This window comes from Manis pentadactyla, chromosome 15 (assembly GCF_030020395.1).
Source record: "Manis pentadactyla isolate mManPen7 chromosome 15, mManPen7.hap1, whole genome shotgun sequence".
Taxonomy (NCBI): domain Eukaryota; kingdom Metazoa; phylum Chordata; class Mammalia; order Pholidota; family Manidae; genus Manis; species Manis pentadactyla.
In genome coordinates, this window is record NC_080033.1 from 59,547,542 (window position 1) to 59,572,200 (window position 24,659).

At 40.7% G+C, this 24,659-nt stretch overlaps 1 protein-coding gene across 3 annotated transcripts in view; it reads left to right on the forward strand.

Annotated features, from left to right (window-relative positions):
• Positions 1-539: 539 nt before the first annotated feature.
• Positions 540-24,659, forward strand: part of PHLPP2 (PH domain and leucine rich repeat protein phosphatase 2) — a 68,259-nt gene continuing 44,139 nt past the window's right edge. Inside the window, exons 1-3 of one of the 3 annotated variants that reach the window (XM_057493379.1) lie at positions 540-738; positions 6,487-6,758; positions 21,892-21,971. In XM_057493379.1, the coding sequence (XP_057349362.1) occupies positions 640-738; positions 6,487-6,758; positions 21,892-21,971 (451 nt within the window). In that variant the 5' untranslated portion in view covers positions 540-639. Of the gene's footprint in view, positions 739-6,486; positions 6,759-21,837; positions 21,972-24,659 lie in introns of all 3 variants that reach the window. The other 2 variants (XM_036926927.2, XM_036926926.2) reach the window with 2 other exon arrangements.

A 24,659-nucleotide genomic window follows, 5' to 3' on the forward strand; every position in this document is an offset into this window, starting at 1 on the left:
AAAACAATTCTGGTAATTTTACTGTGTGAAGAGAAAAGGGAATTCAAATGTGGCTGGGAGGTGATTTGATATTTAGCACCTAAAGTTGGGTCAGATTTGCTGAAGAAGGTCATGAGCACCTCTAATAAGGAAAAGGCCTTGCTAAGGAGAGTATTCTCAGCAGTTCGTTCAATGGCTATGCAGGTGAGGGTCACAGGCCAGTTTTGAGAGGAAACGTCTGCGAGAAGTGAGAAGAGCCACCTCTGCGGACAGCAGCCTCCTGTCACTACCGACAGGTGCAGACCCCCCACGTGCCCCTCGTCCATCCCGCACTTGGGAGGCGGGGACAGCACTAAGTAATAACCCTCCCTGAGCTTCAGTCCTCCAAACCGAGAGCGGCGGGCAGCCGTGGTCCGGCGCTGCGGCGGCGCCTGGCTCCGCCCGCGGGGTGCTAGGAGCCAGCCCGCCGGGATGCGGCTCGCCGCGCGGGGGCCACGCCAGGCCCGCAGCTACGCAGCTCTGGTGGGGCTGTGAGAGGGGCGGGGCCCTGGGCGGGGCCCGAGGCTGCCGGGGGGCGGGGCCGCGGGCTGCTCGCGCGCGCTGCCGATCCTCCGCGCGCCGTCGCGCCGGCCGGGCGTCCCTGAGCAGCCTCCGCCGCTGATGGGGGAGGTGGAGCCTGGGCCCGCTGGCCCGCTCGAGCCCCCGGAGCCGCCCGAAGCGCCCGCGAGCCGCCGGGCGGCTGGAATCCGGGTCCTGAAGGTGAGGCGGGCAGGGAAGGGAGCAAGGGCAGGGAGAGGCCGCCTCTTCCCCGCGCGGTGGCGGAGGCAGCCGGCGGCCCCCGCCCCGCGTCAGTCAGTCCGCTTCGCGGCTCCGCTGTCCCGCAGCCCGGCTGGGGGCGCCGCAGACCGCCGAGGCCTCCATGCCTGGCCCCCGCGGAGGCCTCGGCCGCCTCCGTCCGTTCCGCTGCCCATCCCTGGCCGCGCGCCACCCGCGGGGCAGGCCCACGCCTTCGGGCCGGCGTCCGCCCGGCCGCCGCCGCCCACCCGCCTCCTTCGCGACCCGGGGCCCGCCTCGGCTTCCCCTCGGGGCCCGGGGTCTGGGGCCCGGTCACCCCTGGCCGAGAGCGGGGCTGGAAGTACGCAGGGCTTTCCCCCCGGACACCTGAAGACATCACCCCAGCGGGAGGATGGCGGCGGTGATTGGCCGGGCGCCGCCGGGTGCTCGGGCCGCGCCGGGTGCAGCGGGCCGGCTCTGCTCTCGGGGCTCACCTCCGAAGTTTAGACCCGGCTCTCCGCTCGGAGGCGCGGCCTGGAAGCGCGACCTGCCCCGCCTGGAGGGAGAATCCTCGGTGGGGCTTAATCTCGGGGAATCGCTGGGCGTGTCGCAGCAGGGAGGAGGAGTTGGCAAAAAGGGCATTCCTGCTTGTGGGAGCGGGGCTCAGTCCAGGGAGACGGCAATGGGGGAGCAGTTATGCAACAGGCAGCTGGCGGGGCTTTTGGGCAGGAATTGGGGGGGAGTAGGAGGAAAACGAAAGCAGATGCAAGGGGGGAGGAAGTGGATTCTTGAAGGTGATGACAAGTTTAAATGCACAAGGAATGTACGGTTGGGAGGGGACAGTGAAGATGTTTGAAAGGAGGGTTTGAGGGAGACTAACTGCATTGGAGTTTTCTACTAGCCTTTGAAATGGAGAGAAATTTTTCTGCAGGTCAGATATGTAAACTAGGTGTCCTGGAGATGGAATGGAATTCCTCTAAAGTTATAGAAGAGGAATAGGCAGGATTTAAAACTTGCCAGGGAGAGGAAGAGAGAAAAGAAAATTTAGAAGACGATGTGTTTCAAAAATACAAGACAGTGATTATCCATGATGTTAAAAAATATTAGTATTTGTTGATTGGGATTAAGAGTGGGCACTGTATTTCTGAGATTATTCGTAGGACAGCATAAAGATGGGAATACTGAACAAGGTAATAGATTTGCAGCCTCTGGTGAATCCATGAAACAACGTAAAAGTAAACTGTAAAATATAAAACATTTTTGCTGCCACTACTTACTAATCTTATTGCAGTGACTTTAAAAGCTTTTCATATTTTATCTCCACTTCTGCACAAATCTAATACATATTTATTGTAACTTCCTTAACCATAAGTTTTAAATGTTATTACTCAGAGGCTTTTGGATGTTGATTTAAAACTATAAAATCACAAAAAATATAAATTGTGAATGAGCTGAAAAAAAAAGTTGAACTGGCCTGGCTTATCAGGAAATGTCAGGGCTGAGTGATAGGTAATGCCCTCTGGCTTAGAAAGTAAACAAGGTTTGGCTATTTTTAATAACATTTTTTGTGGGTAGGGAGTGAGTTGTGAGAGGGAAGGAATTGAGAAATGTGGATTTTTATTGAAGGGTCTTGCCTTCCCACCCTCCCAGGAAGTGGTCCAACCTACCACTGGTTCCCTGGAGTTCAATATCAGGACTATTAGAAAGATTCCAGAAATTGATCTTGATTATACTACCTACCAAGCTGGTTGTATGGGAGGCTGACAGTTTCTAAGGCTCTTGCATCCCTTGCTTTATTGCATATGGTCAACACTTTAAATAATCCTTGCAAATAAATAGGATTGGCTATGGAAAATAGATGCTGTATGTTCTGCATACAGAAGTTCCCTTAAATAGCTGAGTGGTTGAATTTTGTGCCAAGTGAAACTGGAAAAGAATATACAAGTATGGAAAAGAATATATAAATAGAAGACTCTGAGTTGGGAAGAAAGTCATAATCTCCTACATGTTCTCTGAAGATCCTTTGCAAAGGCTTATCATTCATTTTTGTAACTCTTTTATACTTAATACCAAATCATGAACAACATTATTGTCAAATAATAGAGATCTTCATAAAGAAGCTAGTATAACTAAGCCAGTGTAATTTAGCCAGATTAGATCTAGGTCCATCTGTGTGGAATATTGGAAAATTTGATTCAAAATCTGCTCCTGCCTCACGGGCACTCTGCTTCTCAAGGGATCTGCTTACTGTAAAAAAAAAAAAAAAAAATTCTACTCCTGGCTTTATTTAGTAAATTGATATTTAGAATGTACCCCTTTATAGGTGTAGTTGAAATATAGATATATTTTAATACTCCTAAGATTATTTGGCATACCTTTTGAAGCATAATTTTCCAGATGTTTCCTACAGTCATTTTGAAATTTTTGAAAAACTCAGTCTGTAGAAGATATGAAGTTACAGCTAATCTAGTCAGCCAATGCCATGAGATCTATTTTTGCAATAGTAGTTTCAAGTTCTTATCAAAATAATGTGTGTATATGGTTTTAAAAAATCAATTAATGCCAAAAAGATTTTAATGAGCTGAAATATTTTTCCTTTCCTTTCTCATTCCACCTCTTCCAAAGTATTCCTTAACGTGTATTCCTAGGGATGAGCCCATATTCCCGCAGTGTTTTGAATGCAGGAATATATCTCCTACCTTAAAGTATTTCACATTCTAATAGGACCCAGTAAGTGGGGAGAGTTATTTTATTAGACCTTGTTTTTACCATACATACTTAGAATTATATGTGGGCGTTTAATGGTGTATCACCCTTGAACTGATTTTAGAGAGTGAAAACTGTAAAACTGAAATAGGTACTTAATTCATGGCTTCCTCTATAAAGACTTGTTTTTTAGAAATACCTTTAAATCTTAAATGTGCTCTTTATATACTTGTTTGATGTGAGAGGTCATTATAGTTGTGTTTCCTTTAGATAAAGTTTGTCAGCAGTTCTCATAGAAGAGTAAGGGAGGAAATAAGTGTTCTTAATCTAGCAATTCCAGTGGTTAAAATAGTGATTCTAAAAGCTGGACAGTACTGGCCTTTCTAGCAGATACCTCATGCTTGAGACAATAGAGAAGGAAGCACTAGGTAGTTCAGTAGTGGCTAATAATAGCTGAACTATCTAGATTCTTGCTAGAAGGCTATGCTTGCTTAGTATCTAGGCCTTTTAAAGCTGCCTAATGTACATGCTTAACAATATGGTATCTACTGAAGTTCTAACTCAATATTTTATCTTCATAGAGTGGAATATATTATAAATAGGAGGTACATTCTTTGGCCAACAACACATACATTTCAGTAATGTAAAGTTCTTAAGAATTTGTAATCTTAAGAGAAGTATATATACATTTAAAAATAACTATTAAACATGCTCATGGAAGAGGAATCATAGATGAACTAATATAATACCTCTTGGGGTCTTTCTTGACTTTTCTAAGGTTGAGAAGGTCAGTGGGCCATTATTTGACCTTAAAAAGTTTTTTTAAAGGTACTTTTTGGTGGTTGTGTGGAATAGTGTCTACTTGTTCAATAGCAGCAGAATTTCTCTCCAGTGTGCAGAATGCAGAGCCTCTTTGTATAAATATTTTGTACCATATAGAATACTGTTTTCAGATAGGCCATTTGATCTTTCCCAAAGATTAAAAAATAAGGAATATTTAAAATTAACCGGTGGCCAATTATTCAGTGGTTAAAATTAAGTGGTACAAATTTAATGGCCTCTGTCTTTATAAAATAAGTAACTGAAAGCCCTTTGTTAATTCTGAGATGTTCAGCTTTGAGAAAATGCTCTTCATAAAAAAAGAGACCTAGTTCCCACTTGGAGCAGGGGTTTATTCTACTCATCTGAAGTTTGAATCAGTAATAATCCTCATGGTTTTGCAAAGCTGTACTCAAATCCCAAAGATCTGTAAAATGATTGCTCTGCCTGTGTTATCCTAACTTTCAACAGTAAAGCCATTCTCACTCTTGGTTTTCTCTCTTCCCATGTGGGGATACCTCCTAACTTTTCCTTACCCTTTCTTCACCATCTTTAGAGACTGAATTTTAGTTGCGAAAATTATCCTCAAATATTTAATCTTTGAATACAAAAACATTTGCTTTATTTATAGGTATTTTCTGTTTTCCAGGGAGGAGTAGTAGCAAAAGTATTTTATTTACTTTGGCTGATAAAAAGGAAAAATTTTAGGGTTCTCTGTGCAGGTTTTTTTCCTCCAAGTTTATTCAGCTTCTTGCCAGAGCTAACTGAGCTAAACCACAGACTGGGAATATGTTTCTGAGATGTCAGATAAGTTCTGCATACATCTCTGTGCCACCCAGGTGTTAAGATGCTGTGTAATATGTTCTCAGTGTAGAAGAGCGGAAGAAACATCAAATAAATAATTAAACCCTTTTGTGACCCACAGAATAATAGAAATATATGCAAGGTGAAGAAGTTCTGCTGAGGACAGAATTGAGTCAGTGATTTTAGGTAGGAGAAAAATGGGGTGGGAGACATGGAAGACTCCGCAAAGAGGGTAACATAGGCATAGAAGTTTGAAGAGTATCTAGTCAAATGGACAGGGTGGAGAAGGTCATTCCAGACAAGTAACAGAATTGTGGAATGGTTGATGTGTTTAGGATGTTACAAATGGTTGGATGTGGCTGAAACAGTGAAAAGGCAATGGAGGATAACCTGGAGAGAATGTCAGTGTGATTGTTAGTGGAAATTTCTTTTTTATTAAAGGGAGCAGAAATGGCTCATCATAAAAATAGAGCAGATAAATACCTTTTGAAATGTTATACTGCTGTAGCAGTTGTTTTTGCTTTGAGATTACATGACTTCACAATGTGTATGAATTCCACAAACCTAAATGATCAAATGCAACAGTAGTTTTTTGGGAAACATGAGAATGGAAAGAACATTTGTGCAGTATTGTGTTGTTCTGTACTTGGTTGTTTGGGATATGAGGCAGAGGGTTAGGACCCTAGAGAAACTTACAGTTTGCATATAAAGACCTGTTGCTGTTTCCAACAGTGAAAAATTAGAAACAAACTAAATACCATCAGCAGGAGAGTGGATAAATTGCAGTATATCCATATAATGAAATATTCAGATGAATGAGCTGGGTGTATTAGCATGGATGTAGCTCTAAACCGATGCTGAACCAAATAAAATAATGGCAGGATCAAACATAATTTAGTTAGGATTTAAAGTTTTAAATCACTTAAAACAGTACAGATATGTACATATACGGCAAACAGAAAAATGCATGGAATGATAAATACCAAGTACAGGAGAGTGTTTCTGGAGAGAGAGGGAAATGGATTATTTTGGGGTTCCAGGTGGCTTTAGCTACAAATATAAGACTGTATTGTGTATATGTTCTTGAGAATAATGATCTGAACTGAATGTGAAAAAATATTGCATTGGTGAAAGTTGGGTAGTAGTTACACAGACATTTTATTATTCTTGACATTTTTCTGAAAAACTTGAGATAAAGGGTCAGATAAGATGATGGACAGAGACATGAACAGCTAGCTGTAAAGAAAGCGAAGTGTTCCAGGTAAGAGTAGGATGGCAGGTGCAGGAGGCTCTGTGCGAGGTCGTCTTGGTAGATGTGGAGTAGAAAGGTGGGATGGGGACCGACCGTGTCTAATCCCGACATTCTAGCTCATGTCATGGTCTCTTTCTCTTGATGTCTTTTAGAAGAATATGAAACGCAACGGGAGCAGAAATTGTTTGAATAGGAGAAGTCGGTTTGGTTCCCGAGAAAGAGACTGGCTGAGAGAAGATGTGAAGAGAGGCTGTGTCTACCTTTATGGAGCAGACACGACCACTGCCACTGCCACTGCTACCACCACCTCTCTCGCCTCCGACCTGCACCTCGTCCTTTGCACAGTAGAGACGTCAGCATCAGAAATATGTGCTGGAGAGGGAAGGGAGAGTCTTTATTTACAGCTTCATGGAGACCTGGTCAGGTAAGGTGTGAGTTTTACCATGCTAATTCTACTGCAGTGTAAGTAAATGTGTGTCTGCTTGGAAGTGGGCTTTGGGATTGCAGTCATGCTGAAACTGATGTTGATGGAGTCACTGGACTTGAAAAAAGATTTGTCCTTGAAATGCCGATGTTATGGTTTTTGAAATTAAAAGCTGTCAGTGAAGGAAAATTTGAGAGTTACCTCATTTGATTACATCATAGGTCAGATACCTAAATTTAACATAAATCTTTTGAAAGTTATGTTTTTTTAGAAGTAATACATGTAAATCGAATGAAATTGAAATGTATAAAGGAAAGTATATATGCTTATGATGATCATGTGCCTCTGTATATGAATATCGAAACTGATGCTGTATGTAACACATTATTGACTTAATATCTCTTAGAGATCTTTCTATATTAATATTTATATAGTTTTCATTTATTTAATGGCTGCATAGTATTCTACTTTATGAGTCTACCATAATTTTAGCCAATCTCCTGTTAATGGGCATGCAGATTGTTTCCAGTTTTTTACTAATACCAGCAGTGCTGCAGTGAATGTCTTTGTATTTGAATATTTGTGGTATTTCTCCCTTGTGCAGGACAGACTCCTAGAATTGGAATTGCTGGGTCAAAGGCTTTGTGTGTTTATAATTTTGATAGCTATTGTCAAGTTCCTCTTCATAAAAGTTATACTTTGATGAATGATATAAAAGTATGCCTATTTCCCCTTGACTTTCTCCAGAAATGTCAGCGTTAGTAGTCTTACGCAGTATATGTGAACTCTTTGATTCAGCTTTTTAAAAAATTCACTATTAGTTCTTTGAATTAGACAGCAAATAAGAGTTCCTTAAGTGCCTGACCCTTGACTCTCTCTCCTCCCGCTTCCCTGTAATAAATAAATGTTGTCAAACAGAATTCAAAGCTGTGGATTCAATACTGTTGAAGGTGAGAAAGGAATCTCCCACTAACACCTAAAAATGTGGTAATAATAGTAACACCTTAAGCTGAGCTAAAAATTGATGTCATTTAAAAAGTCTAAACTGAGGTTTCTTATGTGTTCGTTTTAGGATTTGGACTAATTCCTGAAAAAGTAGATTAGCATTTGAATGTTTTCCTGGTTCACCAGCTAACTACATTTCTGAAATCCATTTGTAAAATGAAAAGGATCAGACTGGGTGATCCTTAAGCTTTTCTGAATCTTAACACTGATTCTGATCTAATTTATCAGGTGGAAAGCCTTGACCTACATTATAGCTGGTAGTGATTGACGGAGTTCATGTATTTAAACCTAGCACTTAGTCATTTATGTAGTAATGTGTAAGTATAAAAAGTTGTTAGAAATGTGGAGGAAAACCTCATCTGAATTGGCTTGCTACTACTAGTTGTGTAATTCGTTTAGAATCCGGAAGTGAGATATAATTTACTTTTGTGAATCTAAACTACTTAAACTGGAGAGTTTGACTCTTTGTGGCCTTGATCATTTTGTAATGAAGTAGCTCCTTGAAAATATAATTGATTAGAAAATAATAAAAACACTATGAAACTATGGTTTGAAAAAGTGAATATATTTTCATTGCTCATCCAGCCAAAGGACGGTGATGCTGATGGTAGATCTTCGCTAACATTAAGTGCTTTTTATTGCTAGTCATTTTACTTAGTGCTTTACACACCTTGCTTGTTAAATCCTCAAAATAACTCCAAACTCCAAGGGAGGTAGTATTAGTCCTTTCAGATGAGGCAAATTGAGGCTATGCAGGAAGTCCCATAACCTCTTCTAGGGCAGGCAGACAGGCAGAGCCAGGTGACTGGAATGCCTGAATTGTTCAAAGTAGACGGTGGACTTCATTCTGAGGAAAGGCCTTCCTGGAGAGGAGCTGGCACAGCACCCCTTATTCAGTGTCACTAATTAATCATACTTACTTAGAGATCTTTTTTAGATCTCTTACTCAGCTGTTGATTGCTTCAGTTCAGTCTTATGATATCTAATCAGAGGAGTAAGTACTTTCTTCGAAGTAGCCCTATGTAGGATAGTAGGCAACCTAAGGCATTATCTTTCTCAGTAGATTTTATTGCTGCTTACTGAGGTGTAATATGTATTCATTTTGGAAATTTTGGAAAAACGAAAAAATTTTCAGTGCTTACACTTTTTGTAAATTGCCTTATTTAATCCTCACAACAGTCTTGTGAGGTAGATATTACTCCCATTTTATAGGTAAGGGAAATGAGTTTTAAACAGGGTAAGCCATCTCACCTAGGTCACTGAGCTAATTGAGTGGTTAGAGCTGGAGTTTGAACTCTGGCATTCTGACACCAGAGCCCATGTATTGCCTTCTCATATCAACCCTTATTTCCAGACCTTTTTTGAAGTGAATGTGTGTGTAAAAAGTTACATATTTGGGCCCATATCATATATTCAATTTTATTTACTGTCTACTTCATTTAATTTTCTTGTGTTATTAAAAATTTCTTAGACACCAGTTTTAATTTTTACAGAATATTCCATTTTAAAGAGATAACTATAATTTGTTTAAAAATTGAGAAATAATATGCAATAATGGTTTAGAGCTTGGAACGAGTGTGTGAGTTCAAATCTTGGCTTTGGCAATTCCTATGCAAGTTACATAATGCCCTGTGCCTTAGTTTACTAACCTGTAAAATGGGAAATGACAACATTTACATTATAGAGCTGTCACGAGGATTCAATTTATTATACATGTTATGAAGATTAAATGAATTAATAGTTGTAGTGCTTCTTGTATACTTGTAACTCTGATGTCTATCTAGGAGCTTGTTAAAAGTACAGATTCTCATTCAGTAGGTCTGAGATTCTGTAGTAAGCTCCTAAGAGATGTACTACATTTTGAGTAGCAAGGAAGTAAAAGTACTTAGAATGATGTCTGGCACCTAATAAATGCTCAATAAATGTTACCTTTTTGAGTTGTTTCAATCATTTAATTCCTGACAGTAGTGTTGTGATGACAAACTAAACCTTTGTCCATAAGTCTTTACACTGTTGATTTCCCTGGGTTGGTCCTAGAAATGGGATTACTGGGACTAAAATTACCCCATGTTTTTTCTAAATCATCCATGACTTCCTGCTTTCTCTTTTTCAGTTGTGGACATGTCACTTAAGTAAAACTGACATATTGCTAATTTATAGAATTTAGAACTTGAAGGAACCTGAGAGCTTATTTCCTGGGGACATGAAGTCTGCCCAACCTAACAACTCCTCACCCTCTGTGCTTAACATTTAGAACTATGTGTAGTGGCAGGGTTTTTTGGTTGTCACAACTACCAGAGGAACCATTTCGAGGGCAAGGTCCAGAGGGGCTATGTCCTCTGTGTGTGAGACAGTCTCGTATAACGAAGAACTGTCTTGCCTACAAGACTAGTAGCTTCCCTGCTGAGTATCACAGAGACCATTTCCCTGTGGTTTATAGATGTGAAACAGAGGCCTGGGTAGGACAGGGTGAAGGCACATTCCTGAAGCTGCCTGGTGCTAGAGCTATAGTTGGAAAACGAGTGTCTTGTTTCCCCATTCTTTGCTCTTCGTGGGATTATATTTGGTCTTTTTTATTGAATTGTTTAAGTGATAACTGACTCACTAGTGAAGCTGAGTGTAATTGCCCTCTGTCTGAAAAGTTGTAACAAGATCATATGTGACAATGGAGTGCCCTTTGGCTTGTGGTCATATGTTTACTTTTATTCTTAGTCATCAAAATGACTGAGATTAATGTATCTGATAGACTATCTTTTAAGATAAGCTAAGAAGCATTAAGAGATATATAACAGAAAATAATGTCATTGGGATTTGGAAATCCTGAGTTCTCATGCCTTTTCTGTCACTGGCTTGCAGGGTGGCCTCTTGCAAGTCACTAAGTTTTTGTTTAACATGTTTTGATTTTATAAACGTGGAGTGAATAATCCTGTTTCAGTTACCACTGAGGAAGGACAAAGGAGATTATTTTTGGTTTGTGCTTCATGTTTCTGTGCTATTTTAAAACTTTAAAGAATGTGTTATATATTAAATTACTTACTTATTTATTTATTTATTTATATTTTAATACTTCTGAAATCAGCTTGTATCTTATAGTTGTTGGAGGGTCAGAGTTTAATTGGCAGTGTTTTTTCTTTCTTAATGGTTATTGCAATGCCATCTGGTTTATTGCAATACCATTCTGACACTAACCACCAGGAGTTCACACAGACTTCACAAGTTCAAGGCCGTGATCCCCAACAACACTGCCCTTACTTCAGATTCTGGCTGCACTTTTGACCAACTGGATACAAATTTGGGGGTTCCCATGACCCCTTCAGGTTCAGTAATTCACTGGAATGACTCACAGAACTCAAGAAAGCACTATACTTAACGATTACAGTCTTAGGATAAAGGATGCAAATCAGGACCAGCCAAATGAAGAGACACATAGTCCAAGGTCTGGGAGGGTCTTGAATGTAGAACTTCATGCCCTCTTCCTCTGTCACCCTGTCAGCACACCAGTGAGTTCACTCACCAGTATGTCCATGGAGCTTCCGTACAGAGTTTATGTTGGGATTTCCTTGGGCAGGTTTGATTGATTGAATCATTGACCACATGCTTGAACTAAATCTGCCCTCTCTCCACCCCTGAAGTCAGGCTGGCTCTAAGTGTCAACTCTGTTGTTACATGGTCGGTCTTTCTGATGACCATCCTCCATCCTGAGTCATCACATCTCTTGGCATAAACTCAGGGGTCATCCAAGAGGCTCATGAATTAACTAAGTCAAGAGCCAGCTAATTACTCAGGAAAAACCAAGGATTTAGAACCTTCTAACCAGAAACCAGGGGTGAAGACTAATAAGATTCTTCTTATACAACAATGATGTATAAAATATCTTTCAAGTGATGGTGTATTAGATAATGAAATGCAGTTGTTTTAAAACGTAACATTTTAGGTTTCATGGTGTAACTCAATATATGAGGTGCTTTGAGCTCTTCATAAATTATTTTAGCTATATAAAATAGTGTGGTTTGCCTAAAGGAAGCTAGGCTTTGTATGAACCTGACACAGGTTCAAACCTTGATGCTACCATGAGTGTGTTAGTATATATGAACTTCATTTTTCTTATTTGCAAAATAGGCATCTCTTTGTAAAATGTAGAACATTTTCACCATAGTGTCAGGCATGGAGTAAACACTCATTTAAGTATCCTTATTATTGCTGTTTGTGTGTTATCTATAATGTTGTAGGGAAAATGGAAGTTACCATAGCCAGAATCATCACCTGACCCTAATCTGTTTGCCCACTGTGCTTGTGCAGTTCTTGCAGGCGCATGCTTGCACACGTGTTGGCAGGAACCATAATTGTCTGTCCTGCTATATAAGGAGCTCTGCCCAGTGCTCTCCCTGGGGTCTGCGACGAGGTAGAGAGGCCCAGAGGGAGAGAAAAATTGCAAACTTGCCAGAGGCAGATGTGATTCTAGCACTCAATCTGCAACCATGAGAATAAAGCTTGGTATAAACCCCTTTACCCTCAACATTCCATTGTTGTTTGGTCTTAACCAAATCCAGAGTGAACCAGGGTTAAAATTTCCCTCAGTCAAGACATTAGGCACAGTCAGCAAGATTCACTACAGATTAAAAAAACGGACAAGCTGCCCTCATGGGAGGGGTGCTTCAGCGGGCTGCCCTTATGGCTGGGTAAATACTGCAGGAATCCCATATGGGTGAGGAAGAATTTAGGTGTCCCCCAGTGGGCATGTGGACCGAGATGGCTTTCTTCCTAAAGGAGTGGACCCCTCCCCAGGACTGGGGAGAGGTGTGACACCTGAGGCAATGATAGAGGCCCTCCGTGAGATTGGGAGATCCTTAGAGAAACAGTGCCCCCAAGGTGGTGGGAACTGTAGGTTGGTAATTCCTCACAGTATTAAAAAAGGCCATGGGGGAGAAGGATGCTTTCCTGTGAGAAGCATGAGAAGAGGCAGTACGAGAATGCAAGCTGCGAGGTGCTCTGGAGGAGGAAAAGATTTTTTGGGGAATGAGAAGGTGTCGCTGCAAAGTGCTGAGGAAAAGCTTAAAGGCTGTGAAGAAGGAGGAAGCACAAGAAAAGTCAGCACAAGAATGCCAGCTGTGAGGTACTGAGGAGAATGTAAGAGAACTGTTGAAGACTGAGATAGTGTTGCTGTGAGGCACTGTGGAGAACGTAAAAGATGTAGCAAAGGAGGCACTCAGGCTTCCTAACTAAATGAGGTTATCTGTACTGTGGCAGATTGCAAAGAAGCTGCCGTCAGCTCTGGAAGCAGTAGAGGATGTGTCAGAGAAGGGCGAGGAGGTGGGGGTCGGGTGGCAGGCACCAACCCCTCCTCTCCTGAAGTCCCACCCAGTTGTAGTCAAGAAAATAAAGATGCAGCAATCGCGGGTTCGTCCGGGAGAAGTGCAGCCCTCCCCCTGCCCAGGTCACTGAGCACTCTGTGCTTCACCCCTATACCCAGGAAGAGCTGGTGATTTGGGCTCCTGGTTTCTGGAGAAACTCTCAGAGTCCATGTTAGCCTGGCTTCCCTGCCTTTGGGATGTATGGGTGGATGGGATTATTCTGTCCAGTTAGAAATGGGGAAGCTGGCTTCCCTGACAAATCCTGCCTTGAGTCAGTAATTATAAAATACATAACAGACCCGAAGCAATCACCCTCTCCTCGATTGGCTTATGGCCACACTTCCTACCGTATGGCCCAATCAGGGTAAATTGCCATCTTCCCTCACTAGATGGCAGATGTATGCTGAACTCCGAAAGGTATTATGGGATTTGGGCATGAAAAATGCCATTTATAACCCAGCAAATCATGGCCCAGATGAGGAGCTGTTTACCATAGGGATGAGGGATACAGTGTGCAAACGGCTCTCCCATCCCTCCTTGGGGACCTAGTGGCCAATCTTGCCCCTCACTTAGGGCAACCCCTAAATGAGGGTACCAGTACTGTGGCTGATTTGGGGGAGGCTGAAGTGATGCAGGCATGGAAGGGAGTGTGCTCCTCTACTCAGAGGAGGAGTTTAAAGGGCCCCATGAAGGTCATGAGGACCCAGGTGTGGGTTGATTTGATAAAGGCAGGAGCAGATAAAGAGAAATTGGGTGGGAAGTCAAATAAAATCTTACTGGAGCTCTGACAACAATTGAAGCCAGAGCAGTGGTTTTGGCCATTGGCTAAGGTGAAGACCAAGAAATGGAAGCTGGAGACAAAGCTACAAATTGACCATGTTCTTGCAGGACTTTCTGCTGGAGTGAGCTGACCCCACCTGTACCCTCACAGGAAGACAACTGGGTAATACAGTTTGAGGGGAGGGTCAAGGCATCTACCTTGGACTGGAGGCCACATGTTGAAATATGAATTCACTGGTCCCCAGTGAAAGTGCACCAAACATGTCTTGGCTCTGGTAGACACAGGAACTGAATGCTCACTGATGTATGGCAACTCTGAGCACTTTCTCATGATCCCTGCTGTTACAGAGAGATACAGGGGTAAGGCTATCAGAGTGAAACAAGCCCAAATCCCACTGGGAATAGAGTGTCTACCCCAAAGGAGATACCGTGTATATCTCTCCCATCCCTGAATATATTTTGGGGATAGGCATCCTGTAGGGCCTCTGGTTACAGACCACAGCAGATGACTCAGACTGAGGATACATGTGGTGAAATCAGTTCTGAGGGGACAGGCTAAGCACTGACTGCAGCTTTGTGCCTCACCGAGTGACAAATACCAAGCAATACAAATTGCCTGGAGGGCACAAAAAAGTTGGAGAAACCCTCCAGGAACTGGAGAAGGTAGGTATTATAAAGCCCATCCATAGCCCTTTTAAAAAAATCATTATTATTATTATTATTTTTACTATATATATATCAAAGTGGCTCAACAGTCCCCCTTTTCCTCCCCACTCTACTGCCCACTTCCTGCCTCCTTTGTAACCACTAGTCATTTCTTGGTGTCTATGAGTCTAATGCTGTTTTGTTCCTTCTCTTTTGCTTTGTTTTTATATTGCACAAATAAGTGAAATCATATGGTATTCGTCTTTCTCTGCTTGGCTTATTTCCATTTTGCTGCAAATGGCAGGATTTCTTTTCTTTGTATAGCTGAATAACATTCCATTATGTATATGTACCACATCTTTATCCATTGGTCTACTGATGGACACTTAGGTTGGTTCCATATCTTGGGTCACCCGTAGTCCTTTTAATTCTCTGGTGTGACCAGTAAAAAAGCCAGATGGCTTCTGGCATATGACTGGATTACAGGTAACAGAATAAAGTCATATCCCCTCTCTGCTGTCCCCTCTATAGCAGCCCTTATGGACATTCTCAGTCATGAACTAGGGACATATCATTTGTTGTGGATCTTGCTGATTAATATCTTCTTTTCCATTGACATAGCACAGGAAAGTCAGGAACAGTTTGCCTTCATGTGGGAAGGCCGGCAGTGGACTTCCACTGTCTTCCCACAGGGACACCTCCACAGCCCACCATCTGTCACGGACTTGTAGCCTAGGACTTGGCAGCATGGGAGAAACCACCAATGGTGCGGCTGAACCATTGTACTGATGATGTCATGCTTCGGATTCTCTAAAAGACCTAGAAAGTATAGCACCTAGGCTGCTGCAACATCTACAGGAGAAAGGGGCCATTAATAGTACCACATTTCAGGGGCCAAATTCTTGGGGGTTGTCTGGTCAGGTAAAACTGAAGTTACAACAGAAGGAGTGATACATAAAGTTCAGGCTTTCCCTATCCTTATGACCATCACACTATTGCAGGAGTTTTTGGGTCTTTTAGGCTACTGGGGAGTGTTTATCCTGCACTTGGCACAAATTCTGAAGTCCTTATACTGTTTGGTATGAAAGGGTGTCAAGTGGGACTGGGATGAAACATGTGTAGCTGCTTTTACTGCTGCAAGGTGGGCAGTCAAGGCCATGCAGGCCTTGAGTGTGATAGACCCATTAAGATCCTGTGAGCTGCATGTCCATGTGACCAAAGATGGTTATGGCTGTCTCTGGCAGCAGCCTGAGTGAACTCATGAACCTATTGGATTTTGGTCACAACTATGGAAAGGAGCAGAGGCACAGCACATCTTAACAGAGAAATAAATGGCTGCTGTGTACCATGCCTGCTGGCTATGGATTCCATCACTGGGATAGCCCTGATAAAGGTAAAAACCACCTATCCCGTTGTGTGGTGGATACGAGATGACCCAAAAGCCATGGAGTGGGGTGGCACAGACGCCTACACTGGCCAAGTGGACATATACTGTAGCAGCATAGTGCCTTCTCTACTAGCCCCTTGAGTAGAGAACTCCAACGCTTACTGGGGCTAGTGGCATATACCAGTGAAGGGCAAGAAGAATTTGCTTTAGAGCCATTAGTAGCAGAGAGCCCTTATCAGGATGGAAGAATGTGTGTACCTGAAGAGGCGTGGTACACAGATGGCTCCAGCCATGGGCAGCCCCCAAAATGGAGGGCTGTAGCTTTCCATCCTAAGACTGAGACAATATGCATGGAAAGGTAAGGGGAAGAGGAGTCAGTGATAAGAGTTGGGAATAGTGTGGAAGAAGCCCTTCCGAATAGGTGTCTGCATGGACAGCTGGGCCATCTATCAAGGTTTGACTCTGTGGCTACCAACGTGGTACCATGCCAATGCATGGTTGGTCACTGACCCCTTTGGGGGCAAGAGTTATGGCAAGACTTATGGTCAGACTAAAACAGTTACAGTATACCATGTGAGAGGCCATTTGCTGCTGACATCCCCAGGAAATGATGAAGCAGACGAATTGGCCCAGGTACATTGGCTAGAAGGAAATCCTTCCCCTGACATGGCCCGATGGTTTTGTCAACGTTTGTTGTGCGCAAGGCAGAAGACACTGGGCTGTAGCCCGTCAGTGGGGCCTGCAGCCCGTCAGTGGGGCCTGCTTTAACCTTTGAAGAAATCAGTAGAGACCAGCAGGAGTATATTGTGTGCTCTAAAAGCAATTTACACCAAGTCCCACAGCAACATGGGACCTCCCCTATACCAATGCAAGTACAAATCAAGGAGATATTATTGAAGCCAGGGATTGGCCACCAAAGTAATATCTTGCTGCGAGCACAGATTGCAGTAAACCCTGGAGACTCTGTTCAATGTATGTGGCCTTGGATGTTTTGACACATGGACCAGGAATGGCTGGTCCTACTAGCACCTTGGGGACAAGGTCTGGAGGCTGACCTTCCATGTATTCCTGGAGTAACAGCAGAGTGGCCCTCAGGTATCATGGTAGCATACCCTAAACAACTGGAAGGTAAGAGCTTACTGAATAGTTTTGTTTTATTTTTATGGCCAGTGCATGCACCTTCAATAGCACTATACATAGACCCCTCAGCAACCCCCACAGGAAGAGGGGCAAAGGTATGGTGTGCTAGAACCAGACAGGACCCCTTTCCTATCACAGGACCACTCTCTTGCGTGCATCCTACCTGATAGACAAGATTTGTCTAAGTTAATGTCATTAAAATGTGTCTTATAGCCTTTAAGATTAAGCTCCTCTGATGTCTTTTTGGATTGGGCACACACCCTAGGAAAAACTACTGCTTGCTGGGTGTGTACGGAGCACTACTGGCCTTCTGTGGAAAAGTGCAAGCCATTAAATCATCTGAGTAGAACTGGTTTGAGTACAGCTGGAATGACCACTTGGTAGCAATTTAACTCCTCAGACTTGAGGATTATCATAATTGCTATTGTTATCTGTATCATAATTTTTGTTGTTATCTGTATGTGCTGTTGCTGTTATGGAATCTGGTTACTATGCCCCAGCTGTCTCACACAGGAACCATTGCAGAAGATTGAGGGTGCTTAGGTTGTGAGGCAAAAATCCTGGAGGAGTGGAGGTGTAGGGAAAATGGAAGTTACCATAGCCAGGATCATTACCTGACCCTAATCTGCTTGCCCATTGCGCACAGGCAGTGCTTGCAGGTGTGTGCTTGCCCACCTGTTGGTGGTGAGCCATAGTTGTCTGTATTGCTAGAGAAGGAACTCCGCCCAGTGCTTGTTCCAGGGGCTGTGTGGCAGCAGAGAGGCCTGAAGGCAGAGACAGAGATAGATCCTGAAATTGCCAGAGGCAGATGTGATTCTAGCACTCATCCTGCCATCAGAAGAATAAAGCTTGGTAGAAACCCTTTTACCCCCAACTTCTGTTGTTGTTATTTGGTCTCACAAATCCAGAGTGAACTTGCCTGGGGCTGAAATCTCCCTCAGGCGAGACAAATGTTGATCTGCACATTTGCAGACATTACCTCTTTAGGTGGCCAGGGATTGAGTTTTAGCCTATTTGATGTAGAGAATGGTGCTGTGCTTTGTTAGGGTCTTTGATATAATATATTATTTTCTTGTGCTGGATTTTAATAATGTGTGCTTTTGTCTCTCTTTTTTAACTAGAGTTCTTGTGAAATGACACTTGGAATGAAATTTACCCTTTTCTTACATGTATTTGAACTATGGATACTGTTTAGAATAACTGCTGGCTACCACTAAGCTTGGCTAAATGCAATAAACTGACAAACCTTGATGAATAGAAATATTACACTGGTTGGCTGGTTTGGAGAGAAGTGACCATATTCACATATATTCAGCTTAACAAGGATTGCAGTAGCTCCTAGAAGCCTTAGAAAGCAAACTTAAACTATTAGAGCTGTCTTACTGTCTGTCCTTAAAGCAGTAGTAGAAGTATTTCAAATGCTGAATGGAACCTTTCACTGCCAACATTATTCTCTTCTGCACCTACGTGATTTTCCTTTGATTTGTGAGAGATTTAACAAATAGCTAGTTACCAGCCTATTAAACTTTTGGAACTTTGAAACCCAAAATTGATCTATAAGTATCCTTTCCCATACTCTTTACTTTCTTAAGTAGATGAGTTCAATGAGTAAATGGAATTAATCCCTCATTTTACTTGTTTTTTCAGTTCTTAAAAAATTTTTTTTTACTCATTTATGCTAAATTAATAAGAAGGTGTTGAGATTCTTTTAATTTATTTTCTCCCACCAGGGAAAATACTTTAAGTAGAAATATACAAAGAAGGTTTCGAAATCTACAGGGCCTTTTGAGGAAAGGAAATTTTTTTCTTATTGAAGTATCATTGATGTACAGTCATACTGGTTTCAAGTATACAACACAGTGGTCTAAGAGTTACCCATATTATTAAATCCTCACTCCCACTAGTGTGGTTACTGTCAGCAGAGGAAGATGTTACAGAATCATTGATTATATTCTCTATGCTGTATTACTATCCCCATGACCAGCTTATATTATGATTTAGAATTTTTGTGTCCCTTTACCTCTCTCATGCTCCCCAACCTCCCAGCCCAACCCCTCCCCCATGGTAACAACTAATCAGTTCTAAGTGTCTATGAGTCTATTGCTGCTTTGGAGGAAATTTGATCATGTAAATTTTGTCAGAATTAGGATGTTCCCATTTCTTTTGGTGTTCTAGGGAGAAATTGAAAAATCGAACTAGTGAGATTTAGCCTGAAAGTATTATTTCTTGGTCCATAATATGTGATCATTATATGGAATTATGAAATTTAAATGCATTGAGCTCTGTATCTGAAATAAAAGCAGGGTTCAGGTAGAATTTGCATTATATTAGGAAGGAGTCTTAGATACCTCATAGACCCTTGAATTGTAAGAGACCTTAAAGATCATCTGGCCAAATTTGATTCTTATAGGTGACTCTTCTAAAATATCTGTGACAGATGGCTCTTTAGTGCTCTGTGAGCTATTTTGAGAGGCAGTCTGTTTCATTATTGGACATTTCTAATGATTAAGGTTCTTCCTCATTTTTAATCCAAGTTTACCTGTGCAACTCCTTTGTAGGCTTTTGGTTCAGTCCAAAGTAAGGGACTTACTTAATTAGACAAGTAAGTCTAATTCTTCTTGACATTGAAAGATGGAGCTAGCTGTTTATGCCCATGGTCTCCTTGTCGCTAAGTTAGTCCTTCAGTGAGTTTTCATATTACATGGCTGGTTGACCCCTTCAGGATGCAGTTTATTAGAAGTCCCTCTTAAATTGTATCCTCTTTAGAAGAATTCTACTATTGTGCTTACTGTACTGGGAAAATGCCTAATACTGTCATAGTCCTTTGTGCATTTTTATTTTATATATTGACTAGAGATCAATTGTAACTGATGTTTTTGTTCTGGAAAGTTTATTTACCATTTCTATTAAATTCAATATTTATTGATCTTTGTAGGCTTTTGGTTCATTCCCCAGGTAGTAGGTTCTGAGTTTATAGGAGCAGAGAGTCTGATCTGAGCAGTTAAGAGGGGCTGGGTGGTTGTTTATTTTTGGTTTTTTTTGTGCTCATCAATATAACTCCTGTTCCTAAATTATCATTTTGATGTAGTTGTTTTTATTCATCTTTGTAGTGTTCTCATTTCATGTTATTTCTTACTTAAGTCTTACTGCCAACAGTAGTTTCTAGTTCTTTATAATCATAAAACCCAGATGTCCTTCATATCTTTTTGCCATGGCAGGAGGTGTATCATGTTTCTTAAAGTAGCTCATGCAATTTTTAAGTTTCCTAAACAATCTTTTCAGAGATGTTCCTCAAAAGACTAATGTTCCTCCACACCTTTTGAACACACATAAGCTCTCCTGTACTCGTTTTTTGGTGGTGGTTTCAGATTAGGGAGATACTGTATTTTTATTCTAATTAAAATTTGATTCCAGTCCCAAGAATTTTTTGAATAATTGTCAATGTTATTTGACACTGCTACAAGTGACATTTTGCTAAACCCTTTAGATTCTATATAATATCTTGTTGTAAGTAAATAAATTTAGTAACAACTCAATCGGTTGGGTTCTGTTGTTGTTCTCATTATAGTGATGAGGAATTTAAGACAATGAGGTTAAATAACTTGAAAGATGGAGCTAGCTGTTTATGCCCATGGTCTCCTTGTTGCTAAGTTAGTCCTTCAGTCAGTCCTTCAGGGCATGTGGTTGGTTAAGTGGCAGAATGGAGACTCAAACCCAGGTAATCTGATTTTTTGAGCCTGTACTCTTAGTCACTGTATTTGTAACTGCTTTCTGATAAAATAATTGTAAAAAGAGCTGACTTGCTGTTATTACTGATGTAGCCCCTTCTATCAAAAAATACATATTTGATCATTTTTGTTTTTTAAATATTTTAAAATATTTTAGGTTTGTAGGAGTCAGAATATTCAGTGTCATCAGAGGCCATAGATGATTACTAGACATTCTGATTTTACCTTAGCTTTCAGTCAGGACCATGTGGTTCAATGATTTTGGGGGAATTACTGGGCCATTCATTCCTAATTTTTAAGGAATCACCCATGAAGGCAGTAGTACCTGGGACATAGTAGGCAACCCAAAGTTTACACTTCTAATTGTGTGTGTAGCTTATACGACATCAGTTATGGCCAAGTATATATAATTTTATATCTCATAATTTTGCTGCTCTTAAGTTTGGACCCTGTGGTGGTCCTTGAGACTCCTTGAAGAGGTGCATGAGGTCAAAACTATTCTATAATGTAAGTTTATAAGACGTTATTTTTCTTTTTCACTCTTTGTATCTCATGAGTGTACGGTGTTTCTAGAGGCTAGTAGCATGTTATCACAACAGATTGAATGTGAAAGCAGATCCGAGTATCTAGCTGTCACCTATTGAACTAGCTAGTAAAGAGATTTACAAAAATGTAAAAACAGTGCCATTCTCTTTGCTCATTTTGTTCTATTTTGGAAATGTATTTTTCAAAAAATATTTGTCACCATATGAGTTTATTATTATTCAAAAGTGAATAAATATTTGGAAATTCTTCATTTTAGTTTTAATCCAGTAAATATCAATAGCTATACCCCATGTATACAAAAGCTCTTTGGTCCTCGAAGACGGTAGAGGGATCCTGAGACCAAAAACTTTGAGCACCACTTGTTTAGAGTACTTGTATCCGAAGATCTTAAAATCTTGATATAGAAGTAAAAAATCTAGAGCATATTAAAAGATTTTAAAGATTAAATGAGGCGTTTTTATTACTTGGTAAATATTTTTCTTTTGAATTGTGAGCAGGAGACTGGAACCTACTGAGCGACCCCTTCAGATTGTTTATGATTACTTATCCAGGCTGGGATTTGATGATCCTGTGCGCATACAGGAGGAGGCAACGAATCCTGACCTTGGCTGTATGCTTCGATTTTATGGTGGTAAGAATTTATTTGTGGCTTTCTGGGTATGCTGTTTTTAAGTTGACCATTTGTGGCTCTGTTTCTCTTCAGCTTTTTAAAAGTATTTTATCAAAAGTTATTTTTAAGCTAGTTAACCAATGTAGTTAAAAACAACAAAAACAAGAGGAGGGGGCTGGTTAAGGAGGACTTAGAAGTACAGTTGACCCTTGAGCAATACAAGTTTCAACTGTGCAGGTCCACTTATACACGGGTTTTTTCCGATAAATACACTGGAAATTTTTCTTGGAGATCTGTGACAATTTGAAAATTTTTCTATTCTGTAGCTTACTTTAATGTAAGAATATAGTATATAGTATATATAACATATAAAATATGCACATGTTATCAATAAGGCCTCTCATCAACAGTAGGCTGTCAGTAGTTCAGTTTTTGGGGAGTCGAAAGTTATATGTGGATTTTTGACGGTGGTGGGTGGGGGTGATCAGCACCCCTAACTGTCCCCCTCCCCCCCATTATTCAAAGGTCAGCTATATTAGTCAAAAATACTTTTGCCTTTTTTTTTCAGTGCTATGCTGACTTACTAGAATTATTTTATGCCTTTGCCAGAGTCTTGATCAAATCATGCTTTAGTATCAATTCTATTTTCAGGTTCCTTATAAAGGCCATGAATTTCTTGATAGTTCAAGAATGTTGAGAAGTAGTAGGTGGTCATTATCGTATGTGACTTAACATTTGATGAATACAACTGTCAAATGTGTACACTGTTGAATTTAGTGGGCTTTAAATCTAGGATTTTTTTACTTTCTCTTCTCTTTTGGTGTAATATTTTCCTTGTCTACTATTTTTCACCTAATTACTTAAATATTAAAGTTAGACCTAATAAAATTAGTTACTTTCTAAGTATTACTATCCAAGTATACATAGTCTACTAATACTACTACTGAGTACCATTTATTAAGTGCTTACTGTGTGATTTTTTGCTTAGGAATTAACCTAGTTTGCTCATTACAACCACTTTATGCTATAGGAACTATTATCTTGTTTTACATTTGAGAAAACTGAGAGAAGTTAAATAACTTGTTCAAGGTCATACAACTAGTAAGTGATAGAGCCATTAAACAGCTAACAGTTTTGAATTAATATGACCCATTTATCAAACAGTTAGACTAATACCTAAAGTATTAGTGTATATAGGCATAAGCATTTACTAAGATTTCCTGCTCTCATTCCTCAAAAGCTATTGGTTTAAAATCTGTATACTTTTTGATACAACTCTTGTGACATAATATCACAAGCCAGCTTTCTTAAATGCACTTCACAGATTTAATTTGTAATTTTTCATCACAACAGTATTTTGTAATATGTTGTTTCTTAAAAGTTGGTTTCCTTTTGTTTTATTTCCATTGATTTCTCTCCTTTGCTAGTTCATGGAGGGAAGGATAGTTACTAGGTTGAGGTTAAATCTGAGGAAAATCTTTGAAGACTAACTTGAGCAACACAACACTTCTATCACTGTAAAGCTTGGTTTAAAAAAACAACTTGGAACAGTATCATGCTCCTTATCTGAATGCAGGTTCTATTATATAGGTTTCATCCTGGGATGAGAGCTGGGTCTTAAAGCACCAGCAAGCTCCTTTTTACCATTGAGATTGCATTTGAGTCAGTTGTATCACACAGTTGTTAGCCCCAATTCTATTAGTTATGAATTATAATATGTCTAGGATCTTAAGGCACCCTTGAAAGGATATTTCAAGTGAGGCTAAAAGAGCACTAGTTTGTAGTACTTATTATTTTTGGGGGCGGGTGAGGGTGAGTCTTTAACAGAGAATGTTTAGAGAAGTTATATAATTTGAGTTATAAAATTATGCTTGGAAAAGAGTTTTTTAAGGCTAATTGTTTTTGAAAATAGGCTATATATGTATATAGCACAACAAAAACAAAAGGTAGAAATATATGTTGGTAAGTTTATTAGTTACCTATTGGCTGTGTAATTAGATTGCCTTGAAACTTAATGACTTAGGGCAGTAATAAATATTTATTATCTCTTACAGTTTCTGTGGGTCAGAAATCCAGGAGTAATTTAGCTGAATGGTTCTGGCTTGGATCCCATGAGACTGTAGTCACTGTGTTGGTTGAACTGTAGTCATCTGAAGGCTTGATTGGTGCTGGAAGATTCACTCCTGACATGGTTCACGCATGGCTGTTGGTAGAAGCTTTTGGCAGGAGTTCTCAGGTCCTTGCTTTGTGGGCCTCTCTGTCAGGCTGCCTAAGTGTCTTTGTGACAGAGCAGCAAGCTTCCCTCAATGATAGGATGCACACACACACACATACATACATACCACACACACACACACACCACATACCACATGGAGGCCTCAGTGTTTTTTTATGACCTAACCTCATAAGTCACTGCCATTTTTACCACTTTCTGTTTATTAGAAGGGAGTCACCAGATACAGCCCACACTATAGCAAAGAGAATTAGGCCCCCTGTTTGAAGAGAAGATTATCAAAGAATTTGTGGGCATATATTCAACCATCACAAAAAGTATGCTTCACTCTCACCTTGCTGTCCAACTATGCAGTTCCCAAATCCAGATACACACTGTTAACAAAAGAAAAGTTATTTTTGAAGTATTCTCTTTGAAGCAGATAGCTTTAAATATTTCATGTGTAGAGTCTTTGGTGAGTTAGCTTAGTTAGAATA